Source organism: Salvelinus alpinus, chromosome 8, assembly GCF_045679555.1.
Source record: "Salvelinus alpinus chromosome 8, SLU_Salpinus.1, whole genome shotgun sequence".
NCBI classification, from domain to species: domain Eukaryota; kingdom Metazoa; phylum Chordata; class Actinopteri; order Salmoniformes; family Salmonidae; genus Salvelinus; species Salvelinus alpinus.
In genome coordinates, this window is record NC_092093.1 from 6,461,754 (window position 1) to 6,481,818 (window position 20,065).

The window sequence follows — 20,065 nt, forward strand, 5'->3', positions numbered from 1 at the left end:
TGATTGAACGATAAGGTGAGTGAGAATACAGTGTGCAATGCCATCAGGGAAGAGCAGCAGAGCTGTGACAGTGTATTATGTCATTATGCTGTGTATTATGTCATTATGTCGTGTATTATGTAATCAGGGAGGAGCACCAGAGCTTTGATGGTGTGTTATGTCATTATGTTGTGTATCATGTCAGTATGTTGTGTATTATGTAATTGTGTTGTGTATTATGCCATTAGGGAGGAGCACCAGAACTGTGATGGTGTATTATGTCATTATAGAGTGTATTATGTCATTATGTGGTGTATTATGTCATCAGGGAGGAGCAGCAGAGCTGTGATGGTGTATTATGACATTATGTTATTATGTCATCAGGGAGGAGCACCAGAGCTGTAACGGTGTATTATGTCATTATGTTGTGTATTATGTCATCAGGGAGGAGCACCAGAGCTGTAACGGTGTATTATGTCATTATGTTGTGTATTATGTCATCAGGGAGGAGCACCAGAGCTGTAACGGTGTATTATGTCATTATGTTGTGTATTATGTCATCAGGGAGGAGCACCAGAGCTGTGACGGTGTATTATGTCATTATGTTGTGTATTATGTCATCAGGGAGGAGCACCAGAGCTGTAACGGTGTATTATGTCATTATGTTGTGTATTATGTCATCAGGGAGGAGCACCAGAGCTGTGACGGTGTATTATGTCATTATGTTGTGTATTATGTCATCAGGGAGGAGCACCAGAGCTGTAACGGTGTATTATGTCATTATGTTGTGTATTATGTCATCAGGGAGGAGCAGCAGAGCTGTGATGGTGTATTATGTCATTATGTTATACGTATATTATGTCATTGTGTTGTGTATTATGTCATCAGGGAGGGGCACCAGAGCTGTGACGGTGTATTATGTCATTATGTTGTGTATTATGTCATCAGGGAGGAGCACCAGAGCTGTGACGGTGTATTATGTAATTATGTTATATATTATGTCATTATGTTGTGTATTATGTCATCAGGGAGGAGCACCAGAGCTGTAACGGTGTATTATGTCATCAGGGAGGAGCACCAGAGCTGTAACGGTGTATTATGTCATTATGTTGTGTATTATGTCATCAGGGAGGAGCACCAGAGCTGTAACGGTGTATTATGTCATTATGTTGTGTATTATGTCATCAGGGAGGAGCACCAGAGCTGTAACGGTGTATTATGTCATTATGTTGTGTATTATGTCATCAGGGAGGAGCACCAGAGCTGTGACGGTGTATTATGTCATTATGTTGTGTATTATGTCATCAGGGAGGAGCACCAGAGCTGTGACGGTGTATTATGTCATTATGTTGTGTATTATGTCATCAGGGAGGAGCACCAGAGCTGTGACGGTGTATTATGTCATTATGTTGTGTATAATGTCATAAGGGAGGAGCACCAGAGCTGTAACAGTGTAGTCCAGAAGGTGATGGAGGATCTGGAGGGACAGCTGGAAGGAGATGTACTGGAGGCTCTGACTGGGATACTGAAGTAAGTACATGGATGAAACCATGTTAGTTATTCATCTCAATCTGTCACAGTCTATTATTATAATAAATCCATGAATGTAATGTGTGTCTGAGACTTAAACACCCAAAAGAGCAAACATAGGGCAAGGAAAAACCTTGACACAGCCATCCTCCTCCGGTCTGCCACTGAGAGGACCATTCCATAGACTGGACAGGCAGCCAGAGAGGAACACAAACATTCACATACTGTATTAGTGTGATCTAATCTACTGCGAGACAGGAACTCCTCCCGGCTCATTGATTAGTTTATACAGAGCTCTATTAACAGTCACCTTAGCAACCACTGTTTTCCCCCGGTCCATTAACGGGCACCTTATTGACTCAGACTCTCTGTTCTTCCCAGACATTCACAACCCTACTGTGTCCTCATCAGAACCAAGATGTGGCCTGGGTCTGAGTGACGTATTTACCTTAATAACCATCATCAAGGCCTCTCTGCGGTTTAATTACTGTAATAAATCCTGTGTTCTCATCAGAACCCATTGGCTTACGTCAAACAGCGTGCGTTCATCTGCACTATGTACACCACCATTTCCCTCTTCACCATGTGTTTTCCAAACTTTCTCTTCTTCTTTCCCTCCTACCCTTCTTCTCTCCCTCCTACCCTTCTTCCCTCCCTCCTACTCTTCTTCTCTCCCTCCTACTCTTCTTCTCTCCCTCCTACTCTTCTCCCTCCTACCCTTCTTCTCTTCTTCCCTTCCTCCTACTCTTCTTCTTCTCTCCTTCCTACCCTTCTTCCCTCCTTCCTACTCTTCTTCCCTCCCTCCTACTTTTCTCCCTCCTGCTCTTCTCCCTCCTACTCTTCTTCCCTCCTTCCTACTCTTCTTCCCTCCTTCCTACACTTCTCCCTCCTACTCTTCTTCCCTCCTTCCTACTCTTCTCTCTCCTACTCTTCTCCCTCCTACTATTCTTCTCTACCTCCTACTCTTCTCCCTCCTACTCTTCTTCTCTCCCTCCTACTCTTCTTCCCTCCCTCCTAATCTTCTCCCTCCTAATCTTCTCCCTCCTTCCTACTCTTCCTCCCTCCTTCCTACTCTTCTTCCCTCCCTCCTACTCTTCTTCTCTCCCTCCTACTCTTCTTCTCTCCTTCCTACTCTTCTCCCTCCTACTTTTCTTCTCTCCCTCCTACTCTTCTCTATCCTACTCGTTTTCTCTCCCTCCTACTCTTCTTCTCTCCCTCCTACTCTTCTTCCCTCCCTCGTACCCTTCTTCCCTCCCTCGTACCCTTCTTCCCTCCCTCCTACTCTTCTCCCTGGTACTCTTCTTCCCTCCTTCCTACTCTTCTCCCTCCTACTATTCTTCCCTCCCTCCTACTTTTCTCCCCGCCTTCCTACTCTTCTCATCTCCCTCCTACTCTTCTTCCCTCCTTCCTACTCTTCTCCCTTCTACTCTTCTTCCCTCCCTCCTACTCTTCTTCTTTCCTTCCTACTCTTCTTCCCTCCCTCCTACTCTTCTTCTCTCCCTCCTACTCTTCTTCCCTCCTTCCTACTCTTCTCCCTCCTACTCTTCTTATATCCATCCTACTCTTCTTCTCTCCCTCCTACTCTTCTCCTCTCCCTCCTACTCCCCTTCTGTCCCTGCTACTCTTTTTCTCTCGATCTTGCTGACACTGTGTTTGTCTTGTGTCCCTTCATGGCAGAATCAAAGAGGTGTCCCTGCCTAACCCCTCCTCCATTCATACCTCTTTCCCTATTTTATCTCCCTCCATCCATCCTCCCTCCCTCCCTCCCTCCCTGCTAACCCTGTTTGTCTTGTCTCATTTCATGACAGAATAAAAGAGGAGTCCCCTGCCTAACCTCCTCTTCTCCGTTCCTACCACCTTTTCTCTCTGTCTTTGAGCTGACACTTCTCTCCCCGCTGACACTGTCTATTTAACTTGTCTCCTTTCATGACAGAATCAAAGAGGAGTCCCTGGCGTTCGAGGGCCTCTTCCAGGCAGCAGCGGACATCGCCATGAGGCTGGATACCTTGTCTCAGACCCTCCACGCCTCCTTCACCAAACAGATCAAAGACTCTCTCAAAACTTTACATCGCTAAAGAGACTTACTATCCTCCATCGCGAAGGAGATTGTCTGGTCTCAGAACTGTGTGTGCGGGCTCTCCAGTTCCTATGTTCTTTGCTGTGACTCTTTTCTAGCCTGGTCTCAGATATGTGTGTGCAAGAGAGCACAAACAGCTATTGGACCAGGCAACTAAGACCTAGATTAAATCAGATCAAGTGTAAAGCGGCAATAGCCGACACCCACATAGCTGATGTTTTGGCGGTGTCGGAGGTGTAACTGCGTAGGAGCTTGTCAAAAATCGGTGAGCAGCAGCTCATGTGATCATTGTCATGAAGTTCAGAACAAGAAAGTATAGGCCATATAGAAATAATTACACTGAAACTAAGAAAATCATTCAATTAAGTAATAAAGATGTTTATTAGCCTTATCGAGGTGTAGATTACATCTCAAACTCCAGTGTTCGAAATTTCTCTTAATGCGACTCTGTGCAGCCAATTGCAATGTCCACCTTAGGTATAAATCTGGGAGCTGCTTTTGGATTTGACAGTTCTAATGCATTCCACCTCTGCTGCCGCCAAAACAACCGCTATGCAGATGTCTGCTAGTGGAGATCTGATGGAATCTAGCCCTAAGGAGAACTCTCTACTCTTCTTCTCTCCCTCCTACTCTTCTTCCCTCCATCCTACTCTTCTTCTCTCCCTCCTACTCTTCTTCTCTCCCTTCTACTCTTCTTCTCTCCCTCCTACTCTTCTTCCCTCCCTCCTACTCTTCTTCTCTCCCTCCTACTCTTCTTCTCTCCCTCCTACTCTTCTTCCCTCCCTCCTACTCTTCTTCTCTCCCTGCTACTCTTCTTCTCTCCCTCCTACTCTTCTTCCCTCCCTCCTACTCTTATTCTCTCCCTGCTACTCTTCTTCTCTCCATCCTACTCTTCTTCTCTCCCTCCTACTCTTCTTCTCTCCCTCCTACTCTTCTTCTCTCCCTCCTACTCTTCTTCTCTCCCTCCTACTCTTCTTCTCTCCCTGCTACTCTTCTTCTCTCCCTCCTACTCTTCTTCTCTCCCTCCTACTCTTCTTCCCTCCCTCCTACTCTTCTTCTCTCCCTCCTACTCTTCTTCTCTCCCTCCTACTCTTCTTCCCTCCCTCCTACTCTTCTTCTCTCCCTGCTACTCTTCTTCCCTCCCTCCTACTCTTCTTCTCTCCCTCCTACGCTTCTCTTTCCCTCCTTCAAGCTACTAATACAACCTTCAACATCTGTGTCTCTCGTCAAAACCTAAATCTCTCTGGTCTGAACCTAGAGGTGTGTAGTGCTCTACTAAACAGATGCTCTGACAGGAATGTTCTTTCTGCTCAGTGTACTTTAAGTGAACCGTGAGAGGGTTGACAGAGCTATGGAATAATTGGTAGAGGATTTATGCGGAGATTTTGGACCACAGATTTGTAATGAACAGTCAATGTACCATAGCTGTTTAATACAGTAGCACTCATGTGTGACCAAACGCTATCGTAGACAAAACGCCATGTCAGTACTTTTTCTGTTTACAATTATTTCAAAAACATTAAGTTGTTCATACTGAGCAGTTCATCGTATAATTATATCATAGTATGTAATGTATTTCAAACCAGAGTTTCCATCCAGTAAATTGCTGTTATTAGTGGATTTAAAAAACAACAACAAATATGTCAGTTGGAAGTTTTGAAACCAAATATATTTGGTTACGTCCCAAACGGCACTTTATTCCCTGCATGGTGCACTACTGTTGACCAAAGCCCTAAGGGCCCTGTTCAGAAGGGCACTATATCAGGAATAGGGTGGGATTTGTGACACAAGCTCTATTTCTGTCATAGTAGTACAGGCAGTTCTGGTTAGCCAGAGTATTATGGTACATCTGTTATGGTCTGTCTAGGTACCAGTGTAGTATGCTCTGTCTGTTTTGGTCTGTCTATGTACCAGGGTAGTATGGTCTGTCTGTATTGGTCTGTCTATGTACCAGGGTAGTATGGTCTGTCTGTATTGGTACCAGGGTAAGGGTGGAGACCAGGACAAGTTCAGGGCAGATGTTTGAAGGGAGGTTCCCCTCTCTTGTTCTATGAAAGCAGAAGCCTGGAATACACACTGATCATCATTATGTTTATCTGTTGTTTATCAGTGAAAATACACAAATGTAATTAGAGTGATATTCAGCTCAAATTCCAGGCTTGAAAACCAAAGGGTTTATTTGCAAATAAAGGGAACTGTATACAAGTGCAATGGGACTTGGTCTAGCTGGGTTATATTTGAGAGGGTATGTTATGCTGTGAGGGAAATATGTTTTTCAGAGACATATATGTTGTATGCAGTGAGTTGGTGAGGAAAGGGGAAGCCAGGCATGAGGTGAGTGTGACTTTGACACCCATTCCTTGTCAGAGTTCAAACGACAACCCCATGCTGTCGAATGGGTTGGAAACATAGGGTGCATCCTAAATGGCACCCTATTCCCTATATAGTGCACTACTTTAGACCAGAGCCCTATGGCATCCTATTCCCTATATAGTGCACTACTTTAGACCAGAGCCCTATGGCACCCTATTCCCTATATAGTGCACTACTTTAGACCAGAGCCCTATGGCATCCTATTCCCTATATAGTGCACTACTTTGGACCAGAACCCAAGTATAGAGTGCCATTTGGTATGCAATTACACACAGCCCTGATCTGAAGTATACAAAACCAATTAGGCTTTATATAGATGGGTTCCACTGGGGTAATGTTGTGTATGGTTACAGCGGGTAATGTTGTGTATGGTTACAGGGGGTAATGTTGTGTATGGTTACAGGGCATAATGGTGTGTATGGTTACAGGGGGTAATGTTGTGTATGATTATGGGGGTAATGTTGTGTATGGTTATGGGGGTAATGTTGTATGGTTACATGGTGTACTGTTGTATGGTTACATGGGGTAATGGTGTATGGTTACAGGGGGTAATGCTGTGTATGGTTACAGGGGGTAATGTGTATGGTTACAGGGGGTAATGTTGTGTATGGTTACAGGGCATAATGGTGTGTATGGTTACAGGGGGTAATGTTGTGTATGATTACAGGGCATAATGTTGTGTATGGTTATGGGGGTAATGTTGTATGGTTACATGGTGTACTGTTGTATGGTTACAGGGGCTAATGGTGTATGGTTACAGGGGGTAATGCTGTGTATGGTTATTTGGGGTAATGTTGTATGGTTATGGGGGGTAATGTTGTATGGTTACGGGGGGTAATGTTGTATGGTTACGGGGGTAATGTTGTATGGTTACAGGGGGTAATGCTGTATGGTTACAGGGGGTAATGTTGTATGGTTACAGGGCGTAATGGTGTGTATGGTTAGATGGGGTAATGGTGTATGGTTACAGGGGGTAATGGTGTATGGTCACAGGGGGCAATGCCGTGTATGGTTACGGGGGTAATGTTGTATGGTTACATGGGGTAATGCTGTGTATGGTTACATGGGGTAATGTTATATGGTTACATGGGGGTAATGTTGTATGGTTACGGGGGTAATGTTGTATGGTTACAGGGGGTAATGCTGCATATTGTTACATGGGGTAATGTCGTATGGTTATGGGGGTAATGTTGTATGGTTACATGGGGTAGTGCTGTGTATGGTTACGGGGGTAATGTTGTATGGTTACATGGGGTAATGCTGTGTATGGTTACGGGAGTAATGTTGTATGATTACGGGGGGTAATGTTGTATGGTTACAGGGGGTAATGTTGTATCATTACGGGGGGTAATGTTGTATGGTTACAGGGGGTAATGCTGTAAAGGAAACATAGTACCACCATGACACGGTTGGGAGGCCATGGTGGTTATTGCGCGAGTTACGTTGACCCCCGTCCCTTTAAGAGGTCAAACAACGACATGAGATAATTCATCTCCAAGTCCGACTCTATATCAGTGTCTGTTCTGTCCCTAGCTCTCGTTCTGTTGTAGAAAGATGGATGCACTTGTTGTTGAGGTCTTTTATGGGAGATGCCATCACCCTTTCTTTTTTAGGACCGTATGTTTTTAAAAGTTGTAATTACGAAATGATAAAGACAAAACATGTTATGTCAAAATGTGGTATAATTATTTTAAAAAATGTAACTAAATGTAATCTAAAAATGGAATAATCTATGTAATCCTCAAAGGTAATTATTTATCATGAGAGGGCCATAAATATTAACTAGTGATGCTGCATATCCACAGAAAGGTTCAAAGCTCAGCTTTCTGGTAAAAATCGTTATAAATTGCTGAGGTGTCGTCACTTTTGAGGACACAAGCTCAAGTACACAGTACAAATATGATAAAAATATTTTATATTACGTAATTCCTTTTCAACAAAACTAATATGAATAAGTCTTGAAATGACTGAATATGCTTTCTAAATATATTATAATCAAATTATAAAACCACTAAGTATAAGATTTCACCTTCCTTACAACTGTAAAATACTTATTTGTATGTTAAGTGTTAGAGAAAATGTGCATATTTTCTAGAAGTCTTCTCTGTTGTTTAAAACATCTGCCCCCATCATCTCACATATCTCTAGTTTGGCTTCCTGAACTCGTTAGTAACTCGCCTTTCATCTCACATTCATAGGACAAATCTGTGAAAAAACAAAGTTTTTTTTTTTGTTGTTTAAAACCTATTAATCATTTTTTAGATGAATGGCTATAAATCAATCTCTGATGAAACCACTCTCTCCTGGTGCGCTACGATGTCAGGATTTCGGGCATGTGTTTTGTCAGTTGCTGTGACGTAGGGTTCAGCCAGGAGTTGATGGACAGTCAAAAGTGTGAATGAAGGACATCCCAGCGTCAAGTGGTTTCAGATTTCACATCCTACGTCACACAGGTTCAGAAGATATACTACTGTGTCCATGGGAACAAGGACTGTCGTTCACAGCACGCCATTTCCATCTACGTTGTCTACAGATCGATGTATAAGCGAAAATGTTGGTTGGGACCGGTACCAGAACAACGCAGTTCCCCCAAACAAGGGACTTTACGTCAGTAGAGGCCATAGGTTTATGTTACAGTTGTTTTATTTAATCCAGAAGAAAATAAAGTTGTATCTAAAATACGTTTTTTGTTTTGTGTGTGTGTAAAATGTTTTTCTCAATCCATTAATTCACCTGTGCTGCCCTCTAGCTGTCTCTTGCAGTAACAACAACTAACTCATAGCCATGAGCACTTCTTCAGCTGTGTCCCAACTCTTTTCCTATCAGTGGTCCATCCACTCTCCAGTCATTGAGAAGTTAGTCTTTGGTCCTAGAGACTCTCGAATAGAACATATCATACCTGCATAGCCCAGCATTACACATTCAAGTAGCACTGCGCAAAATAAGTACAAAAAAAATACTGTTTTTTGTATATTCACATAGAAAAAATGCTCATTAACTTTTATTTAAATGAAAGTTATGCCTAGTCTGCAATGACATTTTTAGTTGCCTCCTGTTTTTTTTGTTTTTTTTGACTCGTTCTTTGAAAGTACACACGTGTTTAATGTTGACATGGCCGTGTCGAGGCTCTATGGAGACGGTCTCCATCTAGTTCCTCCCGTGTCTCTTACCATATATGGGCAGCAGGGGAGAGAGTCGGGGAAGGAGGGAGAGTGGACTCGGTCAGTCAATGACACCGTGCCTCACATTTCTTATTCCCCAGAGGTGCTCGTGAGGTTTGTTCTGGTGAATCAGGAAGAAACAAAATGCTCAAAATGGAAAATGACAATAGAATTGCACTTCTGGATACGTTAACCCGTCATGTAGACGTGAGAATGGAGACCAAATAGTTGTATCTGCTTAGAAATGTGTTTAATAGCTGTTCCGTGGATAATTGTCTCCATCCGTGCAGAAATGAGATGAGCGTGCTTGTGAGAAAATGTGTAATTACCAACCAAAAGTCCAAACTTCGGATACTGTTGTTAAAACATCTCGATATGTGGTAACTTCATAAAATAAAATAGCGCCTAATTATTCACGGAGCGTTTAGGCGCGTCTCTATTTGTATTTGAGCGGCGGCACGGGATGAGGCAGCGCTCTGTTTTTACGCTCAACGCATTTGGATACATACAGCTGCTACACGGACACGTTGGTGAGGACAGAGACCGAGAGTTGTGGAAACGACGGAGTCAAAAGTTATTCAATCAGTTCAATGAATTATCATCTCTAAAAGAGCTTATCACTAGAAGTGGCGTTAACGTCACTCTCTCCCGCCTATCAAGCCCCTAGTATGCGATATCTGAAATGAGGCACGGCGTCCGCTTGTCCTGATATGCCTCTCATACGCGAAGATGACACAGGACGAGAGAGCATCTCAAGAATTGACACGGAAGCCGACTTTCTCCCCACGTCATCATTGTTTCAAGATAACCTTTCCGGAGAGGAAATCATCATATAACAAAGTCAATGGTTTTTGACTGTAGATAGAAACTAGATGCTTTTCAGGGAAGTAGAAAGATAGAAAGTCACCGGGGTGAAATATGGAGCGTGGATTATTCAACCACCTGTTCTCAGCTAGGACCACTACGTTCTGTTGTTTCTTCTTATGTGAGTCAAGTAAGTTCGTTTTATTATTTATTTTGGGCTTAGACTTATCTCCTGACATTTATTCGCGTTTTTACCAAGGTGTGTGAATGCCATTGCTATGCCATTCAATGATGCAGCCATTTAAACCTACCATATCAGTTCCTTCATTGACAATGTGCCTACGTCGATTTCACCAAATGATCTACCATAATAAGAAATGACCTACCATGTTCTCTCGTTCTGTGGTTCCATCGTTCCAAAACTAATTGGAATTCTCCCGCCTTTTCAATCATTTCCTTGTGCTTAAATCGACTGCTACAGCAGGTGTGCTGTGGTTGGGATATAAACCGACTGCTACGGCAGGTGCGCTGTGGTCGGGATATAAACCGACGTGCTCCTCGCCTTCTCTTTACTTTCTAAATGAACCTGAGCCCTGTCCGCCACTCTTGATTTCTCATTAATTAAATAGCTTATTTATCATTAAAGCTCCGGGCCAACACAACAGTTGAATACCTCCACAAAACATCTACACGTGGCAGCCGCAGACACATTGACGAGAGTTGTGCAGTTGGCTACAGTGGCTTTATGCACTTCGAAGTGGAATGAGAGGATTTTCAGCCAATTTCTCCCAAGAGCACGTTTGGCCCGAGAAGTTGCTGACTCGTTCAGATGGAGCCACTCTAGTGTACTCTCTGAAACAACACACACACACACACACACACACACACACACACACACACACACACACACACACACACACACACACACACACACACACACACACATACATACACACACACACACACACACAACACTCTAACTAACGTGCTGCCCAAAGGGCTACACGCCTTGCCGAAACAATTTGATCAGTGTCCAAGATCCTCAAAGATCCAAGCGCTAGGCATGGAACTGAGGTGTCATCTCTTCTTATCTCACTCCGTTGACAGGCGGGACTTTGATCTGCGGTGTTCGATGGCTTTTTGTCAAACCCCGAGCATCTGGTCCTCCGATAGTCTCTGCAGCGTGCTGGTCTTACTCCAGACGGAAGGACAGATGCGCAGTCACAGCGGAGCTTCAAGTACCCACATAATTGAAGTATGATGTGACGCAAAGAAGATGCCTTGCCAGAATTAGAACACCTGCATTTTAGTAGACTGTGGTAGACCAAATATACATATTTTTGCAATGTATCCTATCTACAGGTTACAGAAATAGTGACATGGCAGTTTGTACACGTTCCTGAGCGAGGTAATTTGTTCATAACGCCATGAATGACTTTAATAGACTTTAATAGTATTACATTCAGCCCACGGGTCACTATTAGAGGTTTGAATTGCCACAACCTCCCTTCAATCTCTTTTAGTCCTTTCCCATCTAAACTCTCCTGGTGCTTGCCTTCTTCCACTGACCTGACCGACTGACTGACTGGTTGGCTGACTGAGTGAATGACCGGCTGGTTGGTTGGCTAACTGAATTACTGGCTGGTTGACTGACTGACTGACTGGCTGGTTGGCTGGCTGACTGACTGGTTGGCTGACTGACTGTTTGGCTGGCTGGTTGGCTGGCTGACTGACTGACTGGTTGACTGACTGACTGACTGACTGGCTGGTTGGCTGACTGAATGACTGGCTGGTTGGTTGGCTGACTGAATGACTGGCTTGTTGGCTGGCTGACTGAATTACTGGCTGGTTGGCTGGCTGTCTGAATGACTGGCTGGTTGACTGAATTACTGGCTGGCTGACTGACTGAATGACTGGCTGACTGGTTGGCTGACTGACTGAATGACTGGCTGACTGACTGGTTGGCTGGCTGACTGAATGACTGGCTGGTTGGCTGGCTGACTGAATTACTGACTGGCTGGCTGAATTACTGACTGGTTGGCTGGTAAACTGGCAGGTGTCACACAGTAAACTGGCAGGTATCACCTAGTAAACTGGCAGGTGTCACACAGTAAACTGTCAGGTGTCACGCAGGAAACAGTCAGATGTCACACAGTAAACAGTCAGGTGTCACGCAGAAATCTGTCCGATGTCACACAGTAAACTGTCAGGTGTCACGCAGTAAACTGTCAGGTGTCACGCAGTAAACTTGTCACGCAGTAAACTGGCAGGTGTCACAGAGTAAACAGTCAGGTGTCACGCAGGAAACAGTCAGGTGTCACGCAGTAAACTGGCAGGTGTCACAGAATAAACTGGCAGGTGTCACGCAGTAAACTGGCAGGTGTCACGCAATAAACTTGTCACGCAGTAAACTGGCAGGTGTCACAGAGTAAACAGTCAGGTGTCACGCAGGAAACAGTCAGGTGTCACGCAGTAAACTGTCAGGTGTCACGCAGTAAACTGGCAGGTGTCACGCAGTAAACTGGCAGGTGTCACGCAGTAAACTGGCAGGTGTCACGGACTAAACTGGCAGGTGTCACCCAGGAAACTGGCAGGTGTCACCCAGTAAACTGGCAGGTGTCACGGACTAAACTGGCAGGTGTCACCCAGGAAACTGGCAGGTGTCACCCAGGAAACTGGCAGGTGTCACCCAGGAAACTGGCAGGTGTCACCCAGTAAACTGGCAGGTGTCACCCAGTAAACTGGCAGGTGTCACCCAGGAAACTGGCAGGTGTCACCCAGGAAACTGGCAGGTGTCACCCAGGAAACTGGCAGGTGTCACCCAGGAAACTGGCAGGTGTCACGGACTAAACTGGCAGGTGTCACGCAGTAAACTGGCAGGTGTCACCCAGTAAACTGGCAGGTGTCACACAGTAAACTGGCAGGTGTCACGCACGATACTGGCAGGTTATGAGGATATTCGTTCACATACAGTTCACATTGAATTGAATAGAGAACAGAAATGGTTTATGTTTTGTTGTCAGTGTAATCCTGAATGACAGCTTACTGGCAGCTCAACAATAGGTTGTGTTTGTATGAGGTTGACCCCACAACACCTTCTGACTGAGACGGATGGATTAGCTCACATCTCATCCCCGGGATGCGTCCCAAATGGTAGCCTGTATTCCCCGTAGTGCACTACCGTTGATCAGAGCCCTATGGGAATGGCACTATATAGGGAATAAGGTTCCATTTGGTAAACATACCCTGCTCTGTTAGCTGCTGGAGGTAATGATGCGTGTAATTTACTGTGATTACGTTGATGAAGGTACCAGTGGGAATCCCTAGAATGAGACGGGGGGGGGGGAAGAGAGAGAAGGAGTTCCTCATGTTTTTTGTTTTAGTTTTTTTACTCAAACCTCCCGTGGCTCAGACTAAACCGTCCCCCCTGGCCGGACTGAACCGTCCCCCTTGCCCAGACTGAACCGGCCCCCCTGTCCAGACTGAACCGTCCCCCCTGGCCGGACTGAACCGTCCCCCCTGCCCAGACTGAACCGTCCCCCTTGCCCGGACTGAACCGTCCCCCTTGCCCAGACTGAACCGTCCCCCTTGCCCAGACTGAACCGTCCCCCTTGCCCAGACTGAACCGTCCCCCCTTTCCAGACTGAACCGTCCCCCCTGGCCGGACTGAACCGTCCCCCTTGCCCGGACTGAACCGTCCCCCTTGCCCAGACTGAACCGTCCCCCTTGCCCAGACTGAACCGTCCCCCTTGCCCAGACTGAACCGTCCCCCTTGCCCGGACTGAACCGTCCCCCTTGCCCGGACTGAACCGTCCCCCTTGCCCGGACTGAACCGTCCCCCTTGCCCAGACTGAACCGTCCCCCTTGCCCAGACTGAACCGTCCCCCTTGCCCAGACTGAACCGCCCCCCCTACCCGGACTAAACCGTCCCCCCTACCCGGACTGAACCGTCCCCCCTGGCCGGACTGAACCGCCCCCCCTGCCCGGACTGAACCGTCCCGTGGACCAGACTGAACCGTCCCGCGGCCCACTCCTACTCTAGACATTATACAAGACAAGCCCCTCAGACCAAAACATTCAATCAAATGATATGTATAAATGCATAATTATACCTTTGTAACCTGCCTAAATGTAGCCTAAATGTAACCTGCCTAAATGACTGCCGACCCGTAGCACTCACGTCTGTAGCCATGAAATGCTTTGAAAGGCTGGTCATGGCTCACATCAATACCATTATCCCAGAAACCCTAGACCCACTCCAATTTGCATACCACACCAACAGATCCACAGATGATGCAATCTCTATTGCACTCCACACTGCCCTTTCCCACCTGGACAAAAGGAACACTTATGTGAGAATGCTATTCATTGACTACAGCTCAGCTGTTTCTGCTACTGCATGGCAAGCGCCAAGTCTAGGTCCAAGAGGGTTCTAAACAGCTTCTATCCCCAAGCCATAAGACTCCTAAACAGCTTATCAAATGGCTAGCCAGACTATTTTCACCCCCCCACCCCCCCATGCTGCTGCTACTCTCTGTTAACATAGCCACTTTAATAACTCTACCTACATGTACATATTACCTAAATTACCTCGACACCGGTGCCTCCGCACATTGACAATTTGACTCTGTACCGGTACCCCCTGTATATAGCCCCGCTTTTGTTATTTACTGCTGCTCTTTAATTATTTGTTTTTCTTATCTATTACTTTTGTCTTAAAACTGCATTGTTGGTTAAGAGCTTGTAAGTAAGCATTGTGACAAATACATTTTGATTTGATGTCTTGGATACAACAACAGGTTTGTTATAAAACTCTGAGCGCCGTGTCTCTTGTGGCCCTGTAGTTTTCTGTCTTGAGAAGGCCCATTCACACGCCGAGGACGAGCTGTTTAAGAAGCTCTTCATCGGGTACAACAAGTGGTCCAGACCCGTACCCAACATCTCAGATGTCGCTATCGTCAAGTTCGGACTCTCCATAGCACAGCTTATCGATGTGGTAAGTTATATTATAATTATAATAATATAATGATATAATAATATAATGATAATAGTATAATAATAATAATGATATGATAATAATATAATAATAGTATAATGATAATAATATAATAATAATAATATAATGATAATACTATAATAATAATATAATAATGATAATAATATAATAATAATAATATAATGATAATAATATAATAATAATATTATAATATTATAATGATAATAATAATATAATAATGATAATAATATAATAATAGTATAATTGTCACGACTTCTGCCGAAGTCGATGCCTCTCCTTGTTCGGGCGGTGTTCGGTGTTCGCCGTCGCCGGTCTTCTAGCCATCGCCGATCCATTTTTCATTTTCCATTTGTTTTGTCTCATTTTCCCACACACCTGGTTCTCATTGTCCCTCATTATGTGTTGTGTATTTAACCCTCTGTTTCCCCCATGGTATTGTTTATTCTGTTTTCATGTATGTGCACGTTAGGCTGGTTGCGCTGGGTTATGTTCAACCCCTATTTGTATTTCGTGTTCGTTTGTGCCGTGTGCTTTTGGTTCGCCAAATAAAAGGCTCCGTTTTGCCACCAAATATCTGCTCTCCTGCGCCTGACTTCCTACAGCCCTTCACGCATACCTTGACAATAATAATAATAATATAATAATAGTATAATAATAATAATATAATAATAGTATAATAATAATAATATAGGCCCTTTACCAGTCACTTTCATCCAAAGTGAATAAGGGCGCATATACATTTTCGTATGGGTAAGAACGAATCCCAGAGGGATTTGAACCCAAGCGTCATGCTCTACCAGTCCAAATGAACCTCACAGGATCGCAGCAGTGTTGACTGACAGCTTGTTGCAGAAAATATGAATTTATGTAAATTATATTCATTGAATATTCTCACATTGTTCCCCAATGAGCTTACCTTTGGGAATATGCAGTTAGTTAAGTGTAATTGCCCAGACCTGTTTATGAAATTGCAAAACAGGTGTTACTAAATGAACTCTTACAGCTAACTGAAACAAATCCTTCAATCTCCATCAGTCGCATCACAGGGGCTTTGAAGCAGAGTAAAGGTGTGAAAAACAGCCTAATCAAACAATCCTTCAGTCAATAACTGAACAGAGAAGTATTGCACACAAGCATGGCCGCAATTTAAATTGAGAGTGGCATGGGGTTTTGAATATACTGTACATTGTTACACAAACCTTCTCTCACACTCTCCGTCTCTCGTTCTCTCTGTCTCTCTTCCTCTCTCTCGTTCTCTCTTCCTCTCTCTCATTCTCTCTGTCTCTCTTCCTCTCTCTCGTTCTCTCCATCTCTCTTCCTCTGTCTCTCGTGCTCTATTTCTCTCCCTCTGTTTCTAGTTCTCTCCATCTCTCGTTATCTCTCTCTCTTACTCTGTCTCTCTTCTTCTGTGTTTAGTTCTCTCCATCTCTCTGTCTCTCTTCCTGTCTCTAGTTCTCTCCATTTCCCTCTTCCTCTGTCCTTAGTTCTCTCCATCTCTCGTTCTCTCCATCTCTAGTTCTCTCCATCTCTCGTTCTCTCCATCTCTCGTTCTCTCTGTCTCTAGTTCTCTCCATCTCTCGTTCTCTCCGTCTCTCGTTCTCTCTGTCTCTAGTTCTCTCCATCTCTCGTTCTCTCCGTCTCTAGTTCTCTCCATCTCTCCGTCTCTCGTTCTCTCTGTCTCTAGTTCTCTCCATCTCTTTTCCTCAGTCTCTAGTTCTCTATCGCTCTGTCTCTAGTTCTCTCCATCTCTCTTCCTCTGTCTCTAGTTCTCTCTATCTCTCGTTCTCTCCATCTCTCGTTCTCTCCATCTCTCGTTCTCTCCATCTCTCGTTCTCTCCATCTCTCGTTCTCTCCGTCTCTAGTTCTCTCTGTCTCTAGTTCTCTCCATCTCTATAGCTCTGTCTCTAGTTCTCTATCGCTCTGTCTCTAGTTCTCTCCATCTCTCTTCCTCTGTCTCTAGTTCTCTATCTGTCTGTCTCTAGTTCTCTCCATCTCTCTTCATCCATCTCTCGTTTTCTCTGTCTCTAGTTCTCTCGTTCTCTCTGTTTCTCGTTCTCTCCATCTCTCAATTCCTCTGTCTAGTTCTCTCCATCTCATTTCCTCTGTCTCTAGTTCTCTCCATCTCTCTTCCTCTGTCTCTCGTTCTCTCCATCTCTCTGTCTCTAGTTCTCTCGTTCTCTCTGTTTCTCGTTCTCTCCATCTCTCATCCTCTTCCTCTGTCTAGTTCTCTCCATGTCTCGTTCTCTAGATCTCCCCATCTCTCATTCTGTCTCTTGTTCTCTCTCTCTCTCTTCCTCTGTCTCTAGTTCTCTCAATGTCTCTCTTCCTTTGTCTCTAGTTCTCTATCGCTCTGTCTCTAGTTCTCTCCATCTCTCTTCCTCTGTCTCTCTCCCTCTGTTTCTAGTTCTCTCCATCTCTCGTTATCTCTCTCTCTTCTTCTGTGTCTAGTTCTCTCCATCTCTCGTTCTCTCTGTCTCTAGTTCTCTCAATGTCTCTCTTCCTCTGTCTCTAGTTCTCTCCATTTCCCTCTTCCTCTGTCCTTAGTTCTCTCCATCTCTCGTCCTGTCTCTCTAGCTCTAGTTCTCTCCATCTCTCACCCTGTCTCTCCATCTCTCATTCGCTCTCTCTAGTTCTCTCCATCTCTCGTCCTGTCTCTCTAGCTCTAGTTCTCTCCATCTCCCTTCCTCTGTCTCTTGTTCTCTACATCTCTAATTCTGTCTCTCTCTTCCTCTGTCTGTCTAGTTCTCTCCATGTCTCGTTCTCTAGATCTCTCCGTCTCTCGTTCTCTGTCTCTAGTTCTCTTCATTTCTCTGTCTCTGTCTCTAGTTCTCTCATCTCTTGTTCTCTCTCTCTCTGTCTAGTTCTCTCCATATCCCGTTCTATCTCTCGTTCTCTCCATCTCTCGTTCTCTCTGTCTAGTTCTCTCTGTCGCTCTTCCTCTGTCTCTAATTATTGTCCTCGTGCTGTCTCTATTTGTACATTTATAAGGTGTAAGGTTAAACAACCTTTCCTATTGCATCATGGTTCCTCTGTGAATACTGCAGCCATCTTACATTTTAAGAAATATATTTAGTATTTTGAAAATAGACCTGCAAAAACCAACCTTGTTTAAACCAGATTTAGTTAACCTATGACCTAGAGATCTTCACATGTCTAAAATGTTGGACCTGTTCTGAAATGGACTTGAGGCTTTCCCACCCGGACCCGATATGCATAAATAATATTTGGGGCTTTCCCACCCCTCTCTCTCTCTTTCTGCCTCTCTCTCTCTTTCTCTCCCACCCCTCTCTCGCTCTCTTTCTGCCTCTCTCTCTCTCCCACCCCTCTCTCTCTCTTTCTCCCACCTCTCTCTCTCCCACCCCTCTCTCTCTCTCTCTTTCTCCCACCGCTCTCTCTCTCTCTCTTTCTCCCACCTCTCTCTCTCTTTCTCCCACCTCTCTCTCTCTTTCTCCCACCCCTCTCTCTCTCTTTCTCCCACCCCTCTCTCTCTCTTTCTCCCACCCCTCTCTCTCTCTTTCTCCCACCCCTCTCTCTCTCTCTTTCTCCCACCCCTCTCTCTCTCTTTCTCCCACCCCCCTCTCTCTCTTTCTCCCACCCCCCTCTCTCTCTTTCTCGCACCCCTCTCTCTCTCTTTCTCGCACCCCTCTCTCTCTCTCTCTTTCTCCCACCCCTCTCTCTCTCTTTCTCCCACCCCCCCTCTCTCTTTCTCGCACCCCCCTCTCTCTCTTTCTCGCACCCCTCTCTCTCTCTCTTTCTCCCACCCCTCTCTCTCTCTTTCTCCCACCCCTCTCTCCCTCTTTCTCCCACCCCTCTCTCTCTCTTTCTCCCACCCCCCCTCTCTCTCTTTCTCCCACCTCTCTCTCTCTTTCTCCCACCTCTCTCTCTCTTTCTCCCACCCCTCTCTCTCTCTTTCTCCCACCCCTCTCTCTCTCTCTTTCTCCCACCCCTCTCTCTCTCTTTCTCCCACCCCCCTCTCTCTCTTTCTCCCACCCCCCTCTCTCTCTTTCTCCCACCCCCCTCTCTCTCTTTCTCGCACCCCTCTCTCTCTCTTTCTCGCACCCCTCTCTCTCTCTCTTTCTCCCACCCCTCTCTCTCTCTTTCTCCCACCCCCCCTCTCTCTTTCTCGCACCCCCCTCTCTCTCTTTCTCGCACCCCTCTCTCTCTCTCTTTCTCCCACCCCCCTCTCTCTCTTTCTCCCACCCCCCTCTCTCCCACCCCCTCTCTCGCTCTCCCCTCTCTCTCTCTCTCTCTTTCTCCCACCCCTCTCTCTCTCTTTCTCCCACCCTCTCTCTCTCTTTCTCCCACCCCTCTCTCTCTCTTTCTCCCACCCCTCTCTCTCTCTTTCTCCAACCCCTCTCTCTCTCTTTCTCCCAATCCTCTCTCTCTCTTTCTCCCACCCCTCTCTCTCTTTCTCCCACCCCTCTCTCTCTTTCTCCCCCCTCTCTCTCTCTCTCTTTCTCCCTCTCTCCTCTCTCTCTCTCTCCCCTCTCTCTCTCTCTCTCTTTCTCCCACCCCACCCCTCTCTCTCTCTCTTTCTGCTTCTCTCTCTTTCTCTCTGTCTTTCTTCTTCTCTCTCTGTCTGAATTTTTATCTTGATTTCTCTCTATTTTCATTCACCTCTTTTTGTATTTTCCTTTCTGCAGGACGAGAAGAATCAGATGATGACCACCAACGTCTGGCTGAAACAGGTGATTCAGTACATTCAGTATATATAGCATGTGTTTCAGTCCATTCAGTATATATAGCATGTGTTTCAGTCCATTCAGTATATATAGCATGTGTTTCAGTACATTCAGTATATATAGCATGTGTTTCAGTCCATTCAGTATATATAGCATGTGTTTCAGTCCATTCAGTATATATAGCATATATAGCATGTGTTTTAGTCCATTCAGTGTATATAGCATGTGTTTCAGTACATTCAGTATATATAGCATGTGTTTTAGTACATTCAGTATATATAGCATGTGTGATTCAGTACATTCAGTATATATAGCATGTGTTTTAGTACATTCAGTATATAGAGCATGTGTGATTCAGTACATTCAGTATATATAGCATGTGTTTAGTACATTCAGTATATAGAGCATGTGTGATTCAGTACATTCAGTGTATATAGCATGT

General features: G+C 45.0%; 2 protein-coding genes across 3 annotated transcripts in view; both read left to right on the top strand.

Moving 5' to 3' along the window:
• The window catches only part of LOC139582468 (uncharacterized), a 37,941-nt gene extending 29,300 nt beyond the window's left edge, over window positions 1–8,641 (top strand). The window contains exons 4-5 of the mRNA XM_071412502.1: window positions 1,408–1,509; window positions 3,443–8,641. Coding sequence (XP_071268603.1) covers window positions 1,408–1,509; window positions 3,443–3,584 — 244 coding nt within the window. The 3' untranslated portion in view covers window positions 3,585–8,641. The remainder of the gene's footprint in view (window positions 1–1,407; window positions 1,510–3,442) is intronic.
• Window positions 8,642–9,240: 599 nt separating this feature from the next.
• The window catches only part of chrna2b (cholinergic receptor, nicotinic, alpha 2b (neuronal)), a 29,359-nt gene continuing 18,534 nt past the window's right edge, over window positions 9,241–20,065 (top strand). The window contains exons 1-3 of one of the 2 annotated variants that reach the window (XM_071412505.1): window positions 9,241–10,114; window positions 14,769–14,920; window positions 19,585–19,629. In XM_071412505.1, the coding sequence (XP_071268606.1) occupies window positions 10,039–10,114; window positions 14,769–14,920; window positions 19,585–19,629 (273 nt within the window). In that variant the 5' untranslated portion in view covers window positions 9,241–10,038. The remainder of the gene's footprint in view (window positions 10,115–14,768; window positions 14,921–19,584; window positions 19,630–20,065) is intronic. The other variant, XM_071412506.1, reaches the window with a different exon arrangement.